The following is a 20,131-nucleotide window of genomic DNA, read 5'->3' as shown; positions in this document are numbered from 1 at the left end:
GTGTGTGTGTAAAATACGGAAATTGCACTCGTTACTGACACTGCGGCTAAAAATACAATGCGCCGTATAGTCGTAAAAATATGGTATATCTAACTATCTAATTTGGCTCACATCTCAAAAATCCTGATCAGGTCATGTGGATTGCTGTATTTATTAAATTAAATTGCTTTTATTGTCATTATACAAGTATGAGATTTAAGGCTTTCACCACATAGTGCACAAATAACAACAACAGATGAATAAATGATAACAATAAATAAATACTATCAATTTAATTAACGAAAATGCCGTCATATCACCCAATGAAAAGATTTTGTCGGTATTGAATTGATAGTTCTAGGAAATAAGATTAGAAATCTATTCCATTTTGAAATAATGTCATGAAGGATTTGAGGACTCAGATAAGAACTGGTGACTTACGCATAACTGTGAGGTTTGCGGAAGCAGTCGGGGGTGTCAAGAGGCCATTAGTCGGCACGCAGGTGTAGTTCCCAGAATCCTCCGGGATGAGGTTTGAGACGAGGAGCGTTCCGTCAACCAGGATCTTCACGCGCGACTTTAGCGACCTTCGTGGGGGGAAAAAAATATACTTCAATGTGACAAGAACAAACGAGCCGTTCGAACGTTCTGAATCACAATGAGAAGCCAGGCGGCGTTTGTGTGCTTCTATTTTGGCAGGAGTTTCTCCAATGTTGTTATTTTATTTTATTTTTCTTACCCCTACACTTCTCCAAAGGAAAAATACTACATAATATTCATGATCTGCAGTAGAGGCAATGCAGTTTTACGGGGTGACGTAAGTTGTTGACGTACGTAAACTACCATATTGGCCCGAATATAAGACGATCCTGATTTGGGTCTTTTTCGAGACCCAAGTTTGAAAAAAATACTTTTTGAACACCAACTTCAATTTTTAGATAGAAAATAATTTTAGTACATCAGTAACAAATGATTATAACAATATATTTGAGTGAAAATTTCGCGTCATTGAAATCATGCAAAAACTGTTTCACATATGAACATTTAAATCTAAAGTGCAATCACATTTGTAAATGAATGGCTTATGGTATTTGAAATTTAAATGAACCAATCTGCTGTGATAAAACAACAAAATTGCAATAATTGCATTAACCGTCATAGTGTTCAGCATTCGCTTTAATTTAAGACGATTGACATTTTTTCGATCTTATTTCAATGCAAAAAACACCGTCTTACATTCGGGCCAGTACGGTATTTGGCGCTTTTCTACGGATGACATGTAGCTTATGCTAAAAAATATAAAAACAACATGATCGTATGTTGCAGGGTACACAAGGTGAGGCCATTTCCTTCCTGATTTACTTGTTATGGACGTTAAACTCGTGATGTACGCTGCTGTTGCTCAACTTTTTTCCATATAGGCAATAAATCAAATGGCTGAAGTGAAGCGGTCTCTCCTCGCGACGAACGCACACAGATTTACCGGCTAATCGCTGGCTGTAAGCCGCTTTTAAACCTCATTTCATGACAAAGCCAATGTATTATTCAGTCTCAGTGTGCACATCAAAACGGTATCAAACTGCAGACATCTGTTTTTTTTTGCGAAAACCAATTGAGCACTGCCTCACAGGAAATTGCAATAAAAGAAAAGTGGAACAGTTAAGTAGCTATGCAAGCCTATATTTCAAAATGTACAGGAATATGATGATGTTACGTAAAACATTTTAATCAATTGCTGCAAATCTCGAAAAATATGAAAATGTTTCAATCCAGAAATAACAAAGAATTGGAATCACGTTTTGGCCAAATAGATTTATCTACAATTACGCAAAAAGAAAAGAAAACTTATATAAACCATTTGTACGCCATTTATGGTAACTGTTGTTGTTGTGGTGTACTGACAATCATGCGAACATTTTATTCAAACCGCTCACATTGGGCTCTTAAAAAAAGTAATAAAAAAACAACAACAAGAACAAAAGCTGCCTTACAAGACCATTTTTCCTCAAGCATATTTTGTTTTATGTTTTTGGTGGTGACATGAACAAAAGCCATTTTGGCTCTATTTGGATTGTATGAGCACATTTAGTGGGAGTGCCTACTTGTGACAGTTATCAGGATAGTGCGCACTTATCCACAGAAACATGACTAACAAACAATGGAAGACAAATGGTCTGTTGACACTCACGCAAACTGCCCATTTATGTTTCTACGACCACAAACTGACATTGCAATATTCACAGTTTGCTCAATATTTTCCATTTCCTCCGTTATAACAGGGCTCAAGTTTTAATTTACCTTTTACAATTTCACTTTTTCTGGTTCCAAGATGACCTTAATTCTAGTTTAAAACACACACATTGTCCCTCAAGGCTGTGGAAGCGCAATTAATCGCAATTAAAAGTTTGCTCTTATCTCCTTGGCTAAATAGGATGACCACTAATAAGTTCATGCACCAAACCAATGTCATTTTAGCGTGTGCGGTCGATTGGTCGCCGGTCTTTTGGTCGCAGACATTTGGTCGCTCGGACCCAAACATCCGGCGACCAAACGTCCGGCGACCAAACGTCCGGCGACCAAACGTCCGGCGACCAAACGTCCGGCGACCAAACGTCCGGCGACCAAACGTCCGGCGACCAAACGTCCGGCGACCAAACGTCCGGCGACCAAACGTCCGGCGACCAAACGTCCGGCGACCAAACGTCCGGCGACCAAACGTCCGGCGACCAAACGTCCGGTGACCAAACGTCCGGCGACCAAACGTCCGGCGTCCAAAAGTCCGGCGTCCAAAAGTCCAGCGACAAAACAAGGTAAAACAACACGGTCTACGCATCAATCAAAGCCAACAATGGCCATGAGCAGTTTCACTGAGCCGACGTGTGAGTGTAGAAGAGTTTGTATGTACATGCGTTGTCCCTTTAAGAAGCTACGTCCGTCAGGGTCTTAACAAGTTCTCCAACAAAAAACAATAAAAGTCCGGGAAATTTTGAGCTTTTCTTTAGCCTAAGAATTACTAGGGCATTAAGTATGACTAAATAGTAATTCGCACTTTGTATTTAGGGAATTTGAGCAACGATTTAAATGGTAATTATCACTTACCTTCCGGGCGACCAAAAGACTGGCGACCAATCGACCGTGTACCATTGTGTACAGTTAAAAAGGATTTTTGGTGAGTAAAATATGGCTATATTCCTAAATAATATTTCAATTGTGGGCCCGGTTCTGAGATCTGAAAAGCTCCAGTGTTTGTATTTAAGCTCCAGTGTTTGTATTTAATCACTAGATGCTGCTAGGAAATTGATTTTACCCGTTGAAGGCGCTACGAGAAAATGCACGGACCGCCACTGCCTTTTACAATTTCACTTTTTTGGGTTCCAAAATGACCTTAATTCTAGTTTAAAACACACACGCACACACTGTCCCTCAAGGATGTGGAAGCGCAATTAATCGCAATTAAGTGTGCTCTTCTCTTATTGGCTGAATTGGGTGACCACTAATAAGTTCATGCAACAAACCAATCTTGCATATTTATGTAAGGAAATGTCATTTTAGATACTTACTCTAGGTGGTAGACGTTTTCTCCTCCTTTCAGCCACTCGTAAGTCATGTTTGAAGGATCAGCCACAGCTTGACAGTCAAGAAGTGCATCATGGGAGATATTGACAAACGTGCTCTTGGGGGGCACGATGATAACAGGGGGACCTGGTGAAATACATAAACAACACATAATGAGCATCATTAAACAATGAGTGTGTGTTGCAGTAGTGGAAAAAATCTGCATTTACAGTTAGGAGAAGTAATGTTATGATCCATTATTATTATATTAAACCTAAAGTAAGAAACGCTAAGCCACCGCTGCAATCTTGTAAAATGTCACGATATCAATGCAGGGCGCTAATAAGAATGGTTTTCAACTTGAGAGCCCCCTTGCGCCGCCATGATGATGCAAGTGAGGGAAATCAGCTCTCAGCCACTCTTAAACAGGCACAAGACATTCCAAAGGATTTTGCCGCACAAAAACTAACAAGACTGTTACTGACCTTTTATCTTGACTTTGGTTTGCAGAGTTGCATTTCCCTCAGAATTGTGAGCATGACAGGTATACTGTCCTGCTGACTGGAAACTGACTGCTGTCAAAGATAAGGCTTCTTCCTGGTAGGGAATTCAGAGAACTCTTATCCAAATATACAAGTATAGCATGCGCAATACAGTACGGAGTAGTATAAAAAAAATCCTATATATTAAAGCTTTGATTGACAGCAGCATATGAATCAATAAGAAAAAAAATTAGAGGAAGAAGGAGCCCGATAAATGTTGTAGTTAACATGTATGACATCATTAATTGGAATAAAACCAACCAACACGAAAAACTAACATTGTTCATTTAAATATTTGCTCTACTACTTTAATGGCTAAATGAAGGCATTTATTCGTTACTCGGACGCTTGGTCGCCGGACGTTTGGTCGCCCGGACGTTTGGTCGCCCGGACGTTTGGTCGCCCGGACGTTTGGTCGCCCGGACGTTTGGTCGCCCGGACGTTTGGTCGCCGGACATTTGACAACATGACAGAGAGTTTACTGTTGAAACCAGCACTCAAAATTATATTCATGAGAGAGAGAGTTTAATATCTAATAATCTACTGTTGAAACCAGCCCAACGTCCAAGCGTCCGAGCGACCAAACGTCCGGCGACCAAACGTCCGGTCACGCATTTATTCATTGATAGAAGGTCTTACCAGGATGAATTGTGAATAATGAAATTTGGTGTTTGTGTGTGTACCTGATTGTTCCCTATTTGAATCACGGCTCCATCCTTCAGCCAGGTGATGGTTGGAAGAGGGTTGCCGATGGCAGCACAGACAAGAGACAGAGGACCACCTCCAACCATGCCCTCCAGGACAGGCGGGGGGCTTTTGGTGAAGCTGGGGGACCCTGGAAAATAAAACATGAAGAACCTTGAATATATTTGAATGAAGCAATCCAAAAAAGGACTTCATATTATAAATAATTTTCCCTTTGGCAATTCTACAACAGTTTCTCACTTATCACGTGTCAGGGAATATCGTCACTCTCATCTCTTACCTGTCACACACGTCCACCGTTATTTGTGTTAAAAATGTACATCCATGTATAAAAAGCGAGTGTTCACTTTTCAGAAAATGACAGTTTAACAATAGCTTGCCAAAGACAATTCGTGTCTTTTTGCACAGGCAATCCTAAAAGACGGCTTTTCTAATGAGATCTCCACGAGAGCCAAAAAGAAAAATACATACAATTTATGCTAAATGATTGATAAATATCATACGGTAGTGACATATTTATGCATTGTTGATTTTTTTTAATTAAAAAAGGTACTAATACCCATTCTATTGCTATGCGATTTAATACCTGTCAACTTGTACATTTTTCCCGTATTTTATACATTTTTCAAATTGTGTACGCCGTATAACAATTTTACAGGATTTTTTTTAAGTACGTTTTTTGTCCAGAATGTCATCACCGACTGCTAATAGTATTGTCATGCTTTAATCATGATGTGCGCACGTGTCAGTCACGTCCGTCTTTTCACTATATAAATAAAATAAAATACAATTTTAGACTTTTACGTGCACTCTGAGTAAATAATAAAATTGTAGGGTATTTTATCACCTAATAAGGGGAATTGCAATCATTAATAAGGGGAGGTTGGCTGGTATGCAATTTAAAAAAATGAGCATGAAGGCAATAAATTAAAAAAAGTGGATATCATATGCTAATATCCAGTCAGTTGTAGAAAAACATTGCAACTGAAATTGCACGACAAAGATGAGAGAAATGAATAACGACATTCTTCCTCCAAAAGCGTATAAATTATGGGGAAAATATGATATTGCATTGTAATTCTACTCACATAACGTTCAATTTGGTTTGAAATTGTAGTAATGTTACTCTCGTACCTTGAAATCTTGCTTTTTTTTAAGATGAGCTGTTTATTACCAAGTGTGCACGGCATTTAAAAAACTAAATTAAAAAAAGTGGATATGATATGCTAATTTTGCCCAGTTGTAAAATAAAAAGACAATTGCAAAATTCTCACCCAAGACCGAGAGAATAATCCAGGTGCCGTTCCGAATCCCCGGCGTGGCTTTATCCAATAAGAGGATCCGACACTCGTAGGGACCCTGGTCATCCAGCTGCAGACCCTCCAGCTTCAGAGTAGTGATGCCCACCAGAGACACTCGCCCTGCAGAGAGCATGTAACATTGATGTAACAAGATCTGTCAAAGCGTCCATTTTTTTCTCCGTGCAGAAACACGACTTTGTTCCGAGACACTGACGCGTCTCTTGATAGTTTTGCTCAAAACATTCCCATTTTCTTACATTTTTCTCACAGTGGAGCAACACACTTCAAATCGTACACTTTGACCTCAAACGCTTTAGACCAAAGGTGTCAAAGTGGCGGCCCAGGGGCCAAATCTGGCCCGCCGCATCATTTTGTGTGGCCCGGGAAAGTAAATCATGAGTGCCGACTTTCTGTTTAAGGATCAAATTCAAATGAAGATTATAGATGTATATTATATTTCCTGATTTTCCCTTTTAAATCAATAATTGCAATTTTTTATCCATTTTTTTCTTTTGGTGTTTTTAGCTCAAAAAGCATTTTGTAAAATCTAAAAATAAATATATAAAAATATTTTCGGTTTTCCACTTTAATATTGAATATAATTAAAAAAAATGTCTCCATTTGAAATGAAAAACAAATGATTAGATGTTTTCCCTTACTAAGAAAAAACGTTCCAATAAACAGTTTTATATTTATAAAAAACTGAATATTTAGGGCTTTTGATCCAGTTCTTATAATCCAATAAAAAATATTAAAAAAATAATATATATATCTAAAATGGTCCAGCCCACATGAAATCGAGTTGACGTTAAAGCGACCCGCGAACCAACCCGAGTTTGACACCCTTGTTTTAGACAGTTGCTCTTCTTTGAGTTGCATTAAAAGGAGAGCGTGAAAACATCCGTGTGACACTCCGAGAAAAAAAAGTAGTTAAAATGAGACGGGTTGTTGTGGATAACAAGCGCTATTTATTTTTCCAGATTGCCCATAGAGAGCGAATCCAGAGGGAATTAAAGGGAAGGGGGGACTTAAAACAGGGCAAAATGCACTTTCATGATCATCACACTCTAGATCTCACCATTCAACCTTTGACACATGGCAGTTGACTTTCCTTTCATGTTTACCATTCCAGTCCGATAACTGGGTCACCCTAGCGACACGGTGGAAAGGTTGGCTTGAGTCAACAACCATTGCTGAGAGTTGTCTGATAAAAGGAAGTAGGTTGGTGTATCAGTAAAAACTGTGTACACATACTAGTAAGGTCACCAGTTTAAAAAAAAAAATGCTTTCAGTTGAGGTAGCGCATTACGTATAAGGAACTTAAAAAAAAACTGCTTTCAGTTGAGGTAGCAAAGTCAAACTAATTTGAACTAACTTGATTAACACCCACAGTTCATCATAATCGTAATCACACAGTAATTTAGAAGGCAAAAAACAAGTCCAAAAAGACCAGAAAAATAGCCACACTCAAACTAGAATTTTCCCCGTTCTTCAAAATCCAGCATCTCCGCAAGTCCTAATCCTCACGAGGGTGCTGGAGCCTATCAAATGTGCAGAAACCACAGGGCTGAGCAAGCAGTTCTATTCTAGTAGACCCAGCAAAACCCACACATTAGATCCCAAATGTATAAACAAAATCTAGCCCAGAGCACACAGGTTAACAACACAGTCGTTTAAAAGACTTGCCAGCCCCAAAAAAGTAATATAAAAGCATTTTCTCTTAATATTCCAAGACCACAAGAGCCCTTTACTTTTCCTCCCCAATATTCTAAGCCAATGTTTTTTTTATTCGCTTCTGTTCAATGTATAATGGCACTTTTTAGTACACTTTGCGGGCATAAAGCAGATAAAGTCTTCAACAAAGACTCCTCCCATTCCATTTTAAACTGTGAGAGTCAAGAAGCAGCAAAATAAAATCCAAATCTGCCAAATTCTTTTTGGAAATATAATGTATTATTAGTTTTGAATGGGGCTTGGTGAATCCGAGTGTGTTATCATGAGTGAATAAAAATAACAAGGCAAAGAGCCACAGTATATACAAAATATGATAGGCAAAGAGCCGCATTCGGCTCAAGAGCCGCATTTTCGCCACCCCAGTTCTTATTGGTCAAACTCCCATCTTTCTTTGACTCTTCAGCCAAAAAAGATCTGATCAAATATAACAATAGTGCCAGCGGGTCAGAAATTAAAAGGACAAAAATAGATAAATATACCTTTTGTGAATGAACAAAATCTAAATACACATTTAACAACAATATGCAAACTCATTGCTTTTATTTTAAAAAAAAACTAGGATTCTTCCGCAATGCAAAATGAATTTCGTTAAAAATCGGTGTTTATGGTTTACCATGACACAAATTCTGCTCTTATATTTAAAGTCCAAAGTGATAATATGTCATTTAAATCAAGTGATCATCCACAGTTCGAGGCTGGAATGAACAAACCTATTGCAAGATGTACATATAACATTAACAAAAAGTTAACTTATTACTACACACAGTCTGTTCATGTCGATTAGCACGGGATTTAATCAAGAAAATGGCACTAAAAAGCTGTATTAATTTGACAAGTCAACAGCAATCCTGTTTTTCGCAAGTCTATTCAAACAAATAGGTTCAAAATCTTCTGTCTTTTTGCTACAGATCTTTTAAATCGTCCACATTGGCAAGTTTAACGAACACAAAGATTCATAAAGGACCTTGAAAATGAATTTAGTGTTCTGATCTACACGAGTGATTTATTAAGCTGACAACAAGGAAATGAGTGTTAAAATGTGTCTCCCTAAGAAAAACCTTTGCAACACCTGAGTACATGACTTGGGGAGATGAAATCTAAACCTATTGTTCTTTAAAACACTCCTTTCCCATGATGCACCTGTTACTCCCACAGCCGAGTAGCTATGTGAAGCAGAAGATTACAAAGAAGCTCTTTCAAAGCTTTTGTAAGTCGACAAAAGAGTAGTTTTTGTCACTGGAGCTGAGGGAGATAAGTTTACGTTTTGTTTTTGTTTTTTCTCGCGCTGGAATATTTACAGCCAGTCAGTTGTAGAAAAACGTTGCAACCGAAATTGCACGACATTCTCCCTTTAAAATTGTCTAAAATTGTCCCCAAAGTGAACGGAGTGCCTAATCAGTCTTTAGTTTGAAATTCAAGATTCTGTAGATGTCGCTGTATGATGCTAACAGCTTGACTGTCTGGGTACATTGCTTGCTGATGCGCTATATAAATATGGTGAAAAGGACGGAAGTGTGAAAGAGGAATGCGCGTGCTTAAAGCATGTCTAAATTAGCAGTTGACGATGCAAATTAGAGCCGAAATGGTTAAAACGAGATCGGTTTTACAAAAATAATAATTTTTTAAAAGCATTTTTTCCCGTACAAAAGTTGTTAGACGGCGTACCCTATTTGAAATGCTAAAAATATGTATAAAATACGGGGAAAACAGATATGCCATTGTAATTCTACTTACATAACGTTCAATTTGGTTTGAAATTGTAGTAATGTTACTCTCGTGCCTTGAAATCTGGTTAAAACGAGATCGGTTTTACAAAAAAATTTACTTTTTTTAAAAACATTTTTCCCCTACAAAAGTTATACGGCGTACCCAATTTGAAATGATTAAAAAAACTTAAGTTAACAGATATGCGATTGTAATTCTACTTACATAACGTTCAATTTGGTTTGAAATTGTAGTAATGTCATTCTCGTACCTTGAAATCTGGTTAAAACGAGATCAGTTTTACAAAAAAAATTACTTTTTAAAAAATATTTTCCCGTACAAAAGTTGTACCCAATTTGAAATTATCAAAAAAACGTATAAAATACGGGAAAAACAGATATTCCATTGTAATTCTACTTACATATAGTTCAATTTGGTTTGAAATTGTAGTAATGTTACTCTAGTACCTTGAAATCTTGCTTTTTTTTTAAGTTGATCTATTTCTTACAAAGTGTGCACGGCATCTAGAAAACTACAGCAGCGTCGTTAAAGGAATGCCGTTTTGACTCATCCCCATATTTCCTCCGAGGAATCTCGATATGACATTTAAATGCGCCACCGAACGCTTCCTCTTCATTTCCTCCAAGGTGTTGACAGACGCTGTGAATATAATCAACTTGCAACGGCATGGAAAATATTTCAGTCTTATCTCAAAGATGGAAAACATCCGTTCCGTGTGTGTTGAGCAGAAGAGACATACAAAGCAATAAGTCTGCACACCCCAGGGAATCCCTCAAAGACATTTAGAAAAACCAAGGTTAGACATCGGAAATAAACAACAACAACAAAAAAACTGCAATATCACATTAATATTTTTTGGGGGACTGGACTTGTATGAAAACCTGTCTATTTTTTCCGGCGGAAAACTTATGTTGGCGCTAGCTGGAATTTCAATTCAGGTAAGCGAGGTGGAAAAGAAGGCTAATCTGGCAAAAGACACATGGCTAAACATCCAGTCATGCTCTTCTTTTGTACGCTCATTGTGAGTGAATTTAAAGGATTCGCTAAGCTAAACAAAGGTAGTCTCAGTCCACTGATAATGGTTTTCCCCAGGAGGGATTTCTTTGTTTTCACGGCCGGAGGCACAAAAGATGACGACGGAACAAAAAGTACCATGCTTGTGAGAGTGGCTCCCTTAGAAGCTGCTTTTAAAAGGTGTGGATGTGTCTTTTGTCTGGGAACGCTTTATTAAAAGGGATGTCTCGATCACTTAGATTTTGGCATGTGACTCCGGGTCGCTCAATTTGGAGAATCTGCCCATCCGATACCCAGGGAATGTATTAAATAGGAGAGGAAAGTACTATACTACATTTCTTTTGCCCATCCTCCACAGTCAATGAGTTAGTACTTAAAAATGTAAACCAATAGAGTAATCCACGTGTCAAAGTGGCGGCCCGGGGGCCAAATCTGGCCCGCCGCATCATTTTGTGTGGCCCGGGAAGGTAAATCATGAGTGCCGACTTTCTGTTTTAGGATCAAATTAAAATGAAGAGTATAAATGTATATTAAATATCCTGATTTTCACCCTTTTAAATCAATAATTGTCATTTTTTAATCCATTTTTATGTGTTTTTAGTTCAAAAATCATTTTGTAAAATCTAAAAATATATTAAAAAGCTCAAATAAACATTGTTTTAGATCTGTAAAAAAATGAATATTCAGGGCTTTTAATCCAGTTCTTTTAATCCATTTATTAAAAAAAATCTAAATATTATATCTAAAATGGTCCGGCCCACGTGAAATCAAGTTGATGTTAAAGCGGCCCGCAAACTTTGACACGTGGGTTAAACAGATGTTCGGTTTTAAAGTTACGATGCTGGAAGGGGCCATTTTGAACATTTTGAGGTGAACAGCTTCTCAAAAAAAAACAGTTAACAACTAAGTGATGATCAAATTAATCGGCATTTCGTTTACCGTGGCAAGACTTTTCTATACAAACAATCGCTGCAACAATATACGCATTTACAGAAACAAATCGAGCCAAAGTTGGGCTGCTCACCTTCATATTGCGGATGGACACGAGGTGCATAGGATCCAAATTTAATTAACACCGGGTTGTCGAGTCCTTCTCGCACCCATTCGACCACGTGCAGCGATCCGGAAGATTCGTCAGCCAGGTCGGATTCCACGTTGCAAGCCAACTCCGCCACACCGCCGACCTTTCCACGCACCTCTGGCGTTCCCCCGTCAATGCTCCCTGTGGTTTAATGAGAAGTAACGTTTTTAAAAAATACGAATAGCGGAGAAATATCACATCTAACGTACAGCTTTGTGTCCAAATCTACTCACAGAAAAGGCAACAAAGCACGACCGCTGACAGAGTCTGCAAGTCAGATCTTCTTGACCTCATATCTGTCATTCAAAGTGCCCACAGCATGCTCAATCTGTTGGTAAAAAGTACACAATTGTCACACTCGCATTTAGAAGACGGACGCAGACGTGCGGCGGCCATCTGTGAAAAGGCGACAGCTTGAAGTTTTATTTCTGCCGTCTTTTTACAGACATGGGGAGACTTTGGACTACTATTTAGGCGGCACAGTTCGTAGTGAGTGGCTAGCACATACGCGTAGTACTACATTATTGGACAGTTGAAATTCAATGCGTGATCTTTCTGTCCCATATTGTAAAAAGAAAAAGTACGGTGGATTAATAAAGGGATTTAGGGATGTCCCGATTATTTATTTATTTATTTATATATATATATATATATATATATATATATATACACACATAGTATATATACATATATATATATATACACACATATATGGCGAGGACAAGCCAGGACGATTTCCACTTGCAAGTTTAACGCCAGAGATGTACCCGATGCCCACCTTGTATTGTTTATATTATATTAAAGTATACCTATTAATAAAGCTATAAATATATTTTTTTACTTTTGTTTTTTTCCCCCTAAGATGTGTTGCCGAACCAGAATTTTTTTCATCCAGTAAAAATAATGCAAAAAAAAAGGGTATTAAAGTATTTAAGTGAGTCCCCGCTGTTAGTGGAGGTACCACCAAGGCTTAATTTAATAAGAGTTAAATAATAAATGCTTTCCTTTACACTGTCCTCTGTTACCATCATTAATTTCTAACGAGAAAATTGTCCCACTCGGCAGACATGTTGGTTCCATTTACTGCATTTGAAAAGCTCAATGCTTCTGAAAACACGCGAATCGGATCCGATCTTGTGACAAAAATCCATCCCAAACTCCAAAAACTACCGTATCGAGACAACACTACTCAAAATCCCCCATGCAAATGGCTGCTGTACCCCAAAGTTTTCCGCCCACCTGAGACCCCGACGAGAAAAAAAGCATCACAGCGAATGGATAAACCGGCTAGATTTTTTATGCAGCTTTCAAACGATTGGAATGTATCCCATATAATTACACAAATGGGTATAGTTGCCTATGTAGCCAAAAAAATCCGAAGGCCCTTCTACCCCTCTGCCGGAGTAAATGTCATAAATGTCGTGTAAATCTTCCAAGAGTCATGTGCATAATAACATCTTAGTGTTTTATTTGTAGCACATCAGTGAAGGCGTTTGACTCACGAGGCACTCCGTGACGAAGATAAACTGAGCTGATGGCAGCTCCTACTAAAGCGTTGACACTTGAATTTATACACTGCAACTGCCAGTCTTCAATTAGGAGTCCTTAAATGCACGCAAGAGTGCACGTGTACATCCATGTGTACGTCTGAGTCTGAAATGCGTTAGAAAAATGTCGATGTTTGTTCCCCCAAAGCGAATGAACACCTCACACTAAGAGTTGCTACCTCAAACATGTTTTTTCATCCAGACCTGTTCTACAAAGTATGTATTTTTGACATTCTGGTTCACCTCGATGCTGATTTTCATAGTATAGTTCAATAAAATTTTCTCTGTAAATATAAATAAGGCTTCATTCACCTGGTGAGATATCAACACAATATTAATAGAGAAAAGAACCACTGATATATCCTGTTAAATGTGTAAAATTATTTTTTATTGATAATGTTATATTTATATACATTTTATATGTATATATATATATATATAATTGTATATATATATATATATATATATATATATATTATTGTATATATTATTAATGTGTAAAAAATGTTTATTTATATTTTTTATTTATTTAGATTATATATATATATATATTATTGTATATATATTATTAATGTGTAAAATTCTGTTTTATTTATATATATTTATATACATTTTATATGTCTATATATATTATTGTATATATATAATTAATGTGTAAAATTATTTTGTATTTATATATATTTTATATGTATATACATTTTATGTGTATATATATATTTTATATATATATTATTAATGTGTAAATTATTTTTATCTATATATATATTTTATATTTATATACATTTTATATGTGTATATATATATATTATTGTATATATATTATTAATGTGTCAATAAGAGTTGTTTTTCTGGATAACTCCAAAAGGCTAGAAAAAGTGAAAACTACCATGAAAAGGTGGCACATGCCTTTGAGCTTCCCCATACTCCCAAAAAACAAACAAAACACAAAAAAAACAGAACTGAAAAGGTAGCAACGTCAATGTTTACTTTGACTGTCAAAGCCACTCTCATCTTCTATAACCTAAAGAAAGAAGAAATGTTCTTCCAAAAAGAGCAATGAGCACAAATAGAAATACCAAAGACAGTCGTTGACACATGTCTTTTCCCTTGACATAATCAATTATAGGACTATAAGTCCCAAGTCTCAACAACAACAATCCATCTACAAAAGTATTCACTTGGTTTTTTTTTCTAATTCCTTCTTCAATTTGTGTACGTTATTATTTCTTTGGTGTTACAATTACATCCGGACGCTAATTTAAAAGTCTACTTTAAAATCCCACCATCACCTCACTTGGTCTAAATAACTCAAATAATAAAAAAAATAAAGGGTTAGTGTAATTTATTGTCATTTCTGTAATGCTTTTTCAATTAGCGTTGATCTACTGATGGTTAAATAGTGGGATGCTAACAAATTAATCACAGAAGACAAAAGCATCTATGGCCAATTTAATAATTTCCTTAATAAGAAAGCATGTTTTTTAAATGTATTTGTTTGTTTCCAAAGTAAAGCAAGAGATTACGCAAACCACAATGCCAAATTTGGGTCAAAATACATCAGACAAGACACTATTTTAAATAGATTTTTTCTGTCTACAACTCCTGCCAACCGAGTCTTCCCATTTAGAAACGAGATGGCCGATTGGGTAACCTGTGTGGGTAACATCATCTTGCCTACGAGTTTGTTAGTGTACAAATATAGAAATATAGAAGCGTAACATGAATGGAGTGATGAAAAAAAAAAGCATTCCGAGATATTCTTCCGAGTTCACTGTGGGGGGAAAACTAAATCAAATCTATGATGCAATTTGCCTTTTACATTGTTCGGGACAGTACGGAGATAAAAATGGAGAAAATCTCAGAGAAGGTAGAAAAATCAATGGGATAAAGGTGATTGTGGAAATGTCTTGGCAGCATTTTAACAGCAAAGTGACACTGGCGTATAATTTAAGACTTGATGAGTGTGAGCAGTGACCTCAACGCCGGCCAAGTTGCGCTGAAGCAGCAACCCGCGCCGTAAAAACTGTAACCGCCACAAGGAAAAGTCCTCCATTAAAAGTAGAGGTGTCATAATATACCGTGGCAGCGTGCCATAAAAGAAAAAAACACATCCATTATGTTGTGGAGGTTGTTTTTTTTCCACTGGACCAAGGGTGTCAGACTCGGGTTGGTTCGCGGGCCGCTTTAATGTCTACTCAATTTCACGTGGGCCGGATGATTTTAGATATATTTAGATATTTTTTTAGATATATTTAGATATTTTTTAGATATATTTAGCTATTTTTTAGATATATTTAGCTATTTTTTAGCTATATTTAGCTATTTTTTAGATATATTTAGATATTTTTTAGATATATTTAGATATTTTTTAGATATATTTAGATATTTTTATATATATTTAGATATTTTTTTAGATATATATAGATATTTTTTTGATATATTTTTAAGATATATTTAGATATTTTTTAGATATATTTAGATATTTTTTAGATATATTTAGATATTTTTTTAGATATATTTAGATATTTTTTAGATATATTTAGATATTTTTTAGATATATTTAGATTTTTTTTAATAAATTGATTAAATGAACTGGATTAAAGGCCCCGAACATTTAGTTTTTTATAGATCTAAAACAATGTTTATTTTAGCTTTTTTAAAATATATTTTTAGATTTTACAAAATGATTTTTGAACTAAAAACACAGACAAAATGGATTAAAAAAATTACAATTATTGATTTAAAAGGGGGAAAAAAAATCAGGAAATTTAATATACATCTATACTCTTCATTTTAATTTGATCCTAAAACAGAAAGTCGCCACTCGTGATTTATTTTCTCGGGCCGCACAAAAAGATGCGGCGGGCCAGATTTGGCCCCCGGGCCGCCACTTTGACACCTGTGCCCTAGAGTGTCCGTAATAATCCTTATCGCCAATATTGTAATTTTGTTAGCAGATATTTTGGGTTAACTTGACATATAAGTATTTTTTACCATGATAGTTGAGATTTTCTAACGGCACCAATATGCGTAGTAAAGACGTTTAATTTGTGAGCGAGATGTTGACGGACATTTTTATTCCACTCGGTGAGCGGCGGCGGAAATGAAAGAGTTTGCTTTTCTGCAGAGGAAGTGAAAAAGTTGAAGTGGAGGTGGAGCTGCTCCCTTGGAGAACAAGAGCAAGTGGGGGAGGGTGGAGAAGTCATAAATCTTGGGAAAAATAATAACTCAGTTTTTGTCAAATCTGAATTAGGCGGTCCAAGTTAGATTAACGACGTGTGGCGTATTTTGTTGATTGCAAGCCTCACTTTGCTGTCAGTTTGAGAAATGCGAAACTACAATGTTGTTTAAACTCTGGAATTTTTTTTCCTTTCCCCCTTTATGATACGATCATAATGCACTCAAAGTAAAGCTATGGAAACATGATGTACATGCATGCCGTATCATTTTGTAGCTACCGTATTTTCATGCATATTAACCGCCTCCGCGTATAAGCCGTACCCGTAAAATGGCCTTAAAATTGTTGAATGACATTTTCTCTCGTATAAGCCGCCCCCCTATTCACAATTTTCACCTCCATATTCATGGTTTTATAAATGTGTTACTTTGAAGCAAAAATCTTAAGAAAAATCATATTTCTGAGATTCTGTATGAATCGAAAGGATCGTCTACAGCAAGGGTGTCAGACTCTGGTTGGTTCGCGGGCCGCTTTAACGTCAACTTGATTTCACATGGGCCGGACCATTTTAGATATAATATTTAGATTTTTTTATAAATGGATTACAAGAACTGGATTAAAAGCCCTGAATATTCAGTTTTTTATAGATCTAAAACAATGTTTATTTTTGCTTTTTTTTTAAATATATTTTTAGATTTTACAAATTTTTTGAACTAAAAACACAGAAAAAATGGATTAAAAAATGACAATTATTGATTTAAAAGGGGGAAAATCAGGAAATTTAATAGACATCTATACTCTTCATTTTAATTTGATCCTAAAACAGAAAGTCGGCACTCATCATTTACTTTCTCGGGCCACACAAAATGATGCGGCGGGCCAGATTTGGCCCCCGGGCCGCCACTTTGACACCTGTGGTCTACTGGATTGCACATTCCAAAAGCGTGTTGCCTGCACATCAACAAATTAAAAAAGGAAGTCATGTGAGGAAGTGTGTCCGTAGCACTCTAGCTTGTCATCCCTAGGTAAGATGACGGCGTTTTTTCACGTTTTATGGAAGATACGTTTCTTTCTTGAATTTCATTCATATATATTAATATTTTATCTGTTTATCTTTTCTCAATTTTGAAATAAACGACCGTATTGGCTGCATCGTCTTGCATTTCCTTGGATGTCAAGTCTAATTTGTGCGCATATAAGCCGTACCCTCGATTCAGTCATCATTTTTTTTAGCGACAAATATGGCGTATATGAAGGAAATAGTTAGTCGCATCTGTTTTTGGAAACTCCATAATTAGGTGTTGCGGGGAGAGGATTTATAAACGTTCCATTTTATAGCTTGGTACCAGTCTGAAAGGCTGCGAAGCAATTACATCGTCTGTCAACAGTTTGAGCATGTCTTGCAAACACTCTCATATGCTTCACCAAACAGCAAAATATTCACAGTTATTTAGAGACACAGTCAACGTGAAGGGTGAAAATCTTCTGCCGTCTGATTTGACATCACTATTTCCACACCTCCCCCTTTTGTACAAGCTTTGCGAAAGCGTAAACAAAGGCAAACGGAGACGGCAATGATTAAATAGTAGAGACTTCACCCTCATTGCCACATAACGATTACATGATTGTCTGGACTCTTCCACTTGACTCGGCCTGGGAAACCCATCCAAATTAAATTTATTGGCTGAAACTGGAGCTATCTTGCGCAATATCTGACTTGAAAAAGCGGGGCAATAAGACAGACACATCATTCAAAATGTTATGTTTCTAGACAAGATTGAATGTTTTGGGCACGAAGGACGGTTAAGTGAGTCAAATGGTAAACGATGGCATTTATTAAACAGCAAGATGTTGTCAAATGAGAGAAAAATATCCTTCAGTGGCAAGAAAAGAAGTCATTTTCAAAAGATTTAACCCGAGAAAGGTGAAACAAACGATATGGCGACGTTAGGTGAGATGCTCCCTTGACATTTGTTTATAAAAGCTCTCATGACCATGCTGGCAAATATGAATTATTAGTTGCTCGGCGACAGCGCAACAAAACATTAAAAAGAATCAGAAATGAAAGGCAGATTTGGGGGGCGGAAGCTGTCTGCTGTAATGCTTTATAAATAAAGCAGTCCAAATAATAGCTTGGGTACGATTTTAAAAGCGCTTCAAATGGGGTGCTGTCACAACACAGAAGTTTTGACTTTGCTTCAAAGTATGGGACCGATTTCACATTCATTCCAAAATGATACCATCCACTGGGCTATTTTCTGTGTTTAAATAGTTTCTCAGTTATCATAATTCTATGAAATTCATCATTTGCATATTTAGATTCTTGGAGCCATTGACTCATTTTTATGAAAACATTTTACACCCAAAAAACATAATTCCTCACCAATACCTAGATTTAAAACTTTAAAAGATGAAATTAAACTTTAAATATTTTCTGAGTTTAAATAGTTTCTCAGTTATCATAATTCTATGAAATTCATAATTGGCATATTTAGATTCTTGGAGCCACCATGTTTCCCATGACTCATTTTTATGAAAACATTTTACACCCAAAAAATATCATTCCTCACCAATACCCAGATTTAAAACATTTAAAAGATGAAATAAAACTTTAAATATGCTTTAAATATTCTCAGTTATCATAATTCTATGAAATTCATAATTGGCATGTTTAGATTCTTGGAGCCACCATGTTTCCCATGACTCATTTTTATGAAAATATTTTACACCCCAAAAATATAATTCCTCACCAAAACCCAGATTTAAAACTTTAAATATTTTCTGTGTTTAAATAGTTTCTCAGTTATCATAATTCTATGAAATTCATAATTGGCATATTTAGATTCTTGGAGCAACCATGTTTTCCATGACTCATTTTTATGAAAACATTTTACACCCAAAAAATAAATATTCCTCACCAAAACACAGATTTAAAACATTGAAAAGATGAAATTAAACTTTAAATATAAACCCCAAAACAACTGCCAGCAAGTTTAGACCCAACAAAAATGACCCAAAAAGCACACAATGACACAGAAATGAGACTTTAGCTACAATTTTACATATTTACATGCATATGTTCATTTATATGTATTGTCTCTTTATGAAATAAACCTAACTCCAACTCAGTTTAGTGATTAAAAACATTTTCCAAACTTTTTCTTGCACATGGCATTAAACGCCACTATGTATTGTATCAGGCTTATAAGCAATCAAAATCAAATAAAAATCGCTGAAACCATCACACTACCACTATGATATATACACCCTCCAAAATACATAAACATAAAGTTATATTTCAATAGGATCGCAAGTAAAAAGAAGCAAACAGAGTTCACGCCCTGCACACTCTATTAATCAAGCCATTTCAAACACGGCACATCGAACTAAAAAACTAACTAAATACTCATAAATTTCAAACTGATCGTACCTGCGTCTTGAAGACTGACAGCACAGGCGTTCGTGGCTCTTTTTTAAAGTATAAAAGCGTGTTTTTGTGTGTTCGATTGCTAGTTTGACCTTGTTTTTCTGTTGCTCCAAGAAACGGTTTGCAACGAGACACTTGTTCGCATCTCGCTTCCGCAACAGGTGTTTTGTTTTCTGCGCAGGTCACACTAACTAACAACATCCACTATTTCCTGTGTTCTTCCTATTTCTTCCCTTGTCTGTATCTCACACGACAAAGGTCACCACAAATCATTTTTCCATCCAAAACTACGTCCGTTAAGAGCCAATAATGTAATTATAATGTGTTTGGACGGGTACGCTGT

General features: G+C 36.3%; 1 protein-coding gene across 1 annotated transcript in view; it reads right to left on the bottom strand.

Annotated features, from left to right (window-relative positions):
* LOC144091281 (protein turtle homolog B-like) overlaps nucleotides 1–20,045 on the bottom strand; it is a 36,047-nt gene extending 16,002 nt beyond the window's left edge. Inside the window, exons 1-8 of the mRNA XM_077623499.1 lie at nucleotides 19,792–20,045; nucleotides 11,870–11,964; nucleotides 11,580–11,777; nucleotides 6,056–6,202; nucleotides 4,760–4,911; nucleotides 4,020–4,131; nucleotides 3,540–3,681; nucleotides 421–566 (exon numbers count right to left, since the gene is read on the bottom strand). Coding sequence (XP_077479625.1) covers nucleotides 421–566; nucleotides 3,540–3,681; nucleotides 4,020–4,131; nucleotides 4,760–4,911; nucleotides 6,056–6,202; nucleotides 11,580–11,777; nucleotides 11,870–11,939 — 967 coding nt within the window. The 5' untranslated portion in view covers nucleotides 11,940–11,964; nucleotides 19,792–20,045. The remainder of the gene's footprint in view (nucleotides 1–420; nucleotides 567–3,539; nucleotides 3,682–4,019; nucleotides 4,132–4,759; nucleotides 4,912–6,055; nucleotides 6,203–11,579; nucleotides 11,778–11,869; nucleotides 11,965–19,791) is intronic.
* Nucleotides 20,046–20,131: the final 86 nt, after the last annotated feature.

Source organism: Stigmatopora argus, chromosome 16, assembly GCF_051989625.1.
Source record: "Stigmatopora argus isolate UIUO_Sarg chromosome 16, RoL_Sarg_1.0, whole genome shotgun sequence".
NCBI classification, from domain to species: domain Eukaryota; kingdom Metazoa; phylum Chordata; class Actinopteri; order Syngnathiformes; family Syngnathidae; genus Stigmatopora; species Stigmatopora argus.
Note: the sequence above shows the minus strand (reverse complement) of the source record. Positions and strands in the feature narration are given on the sequence as shown.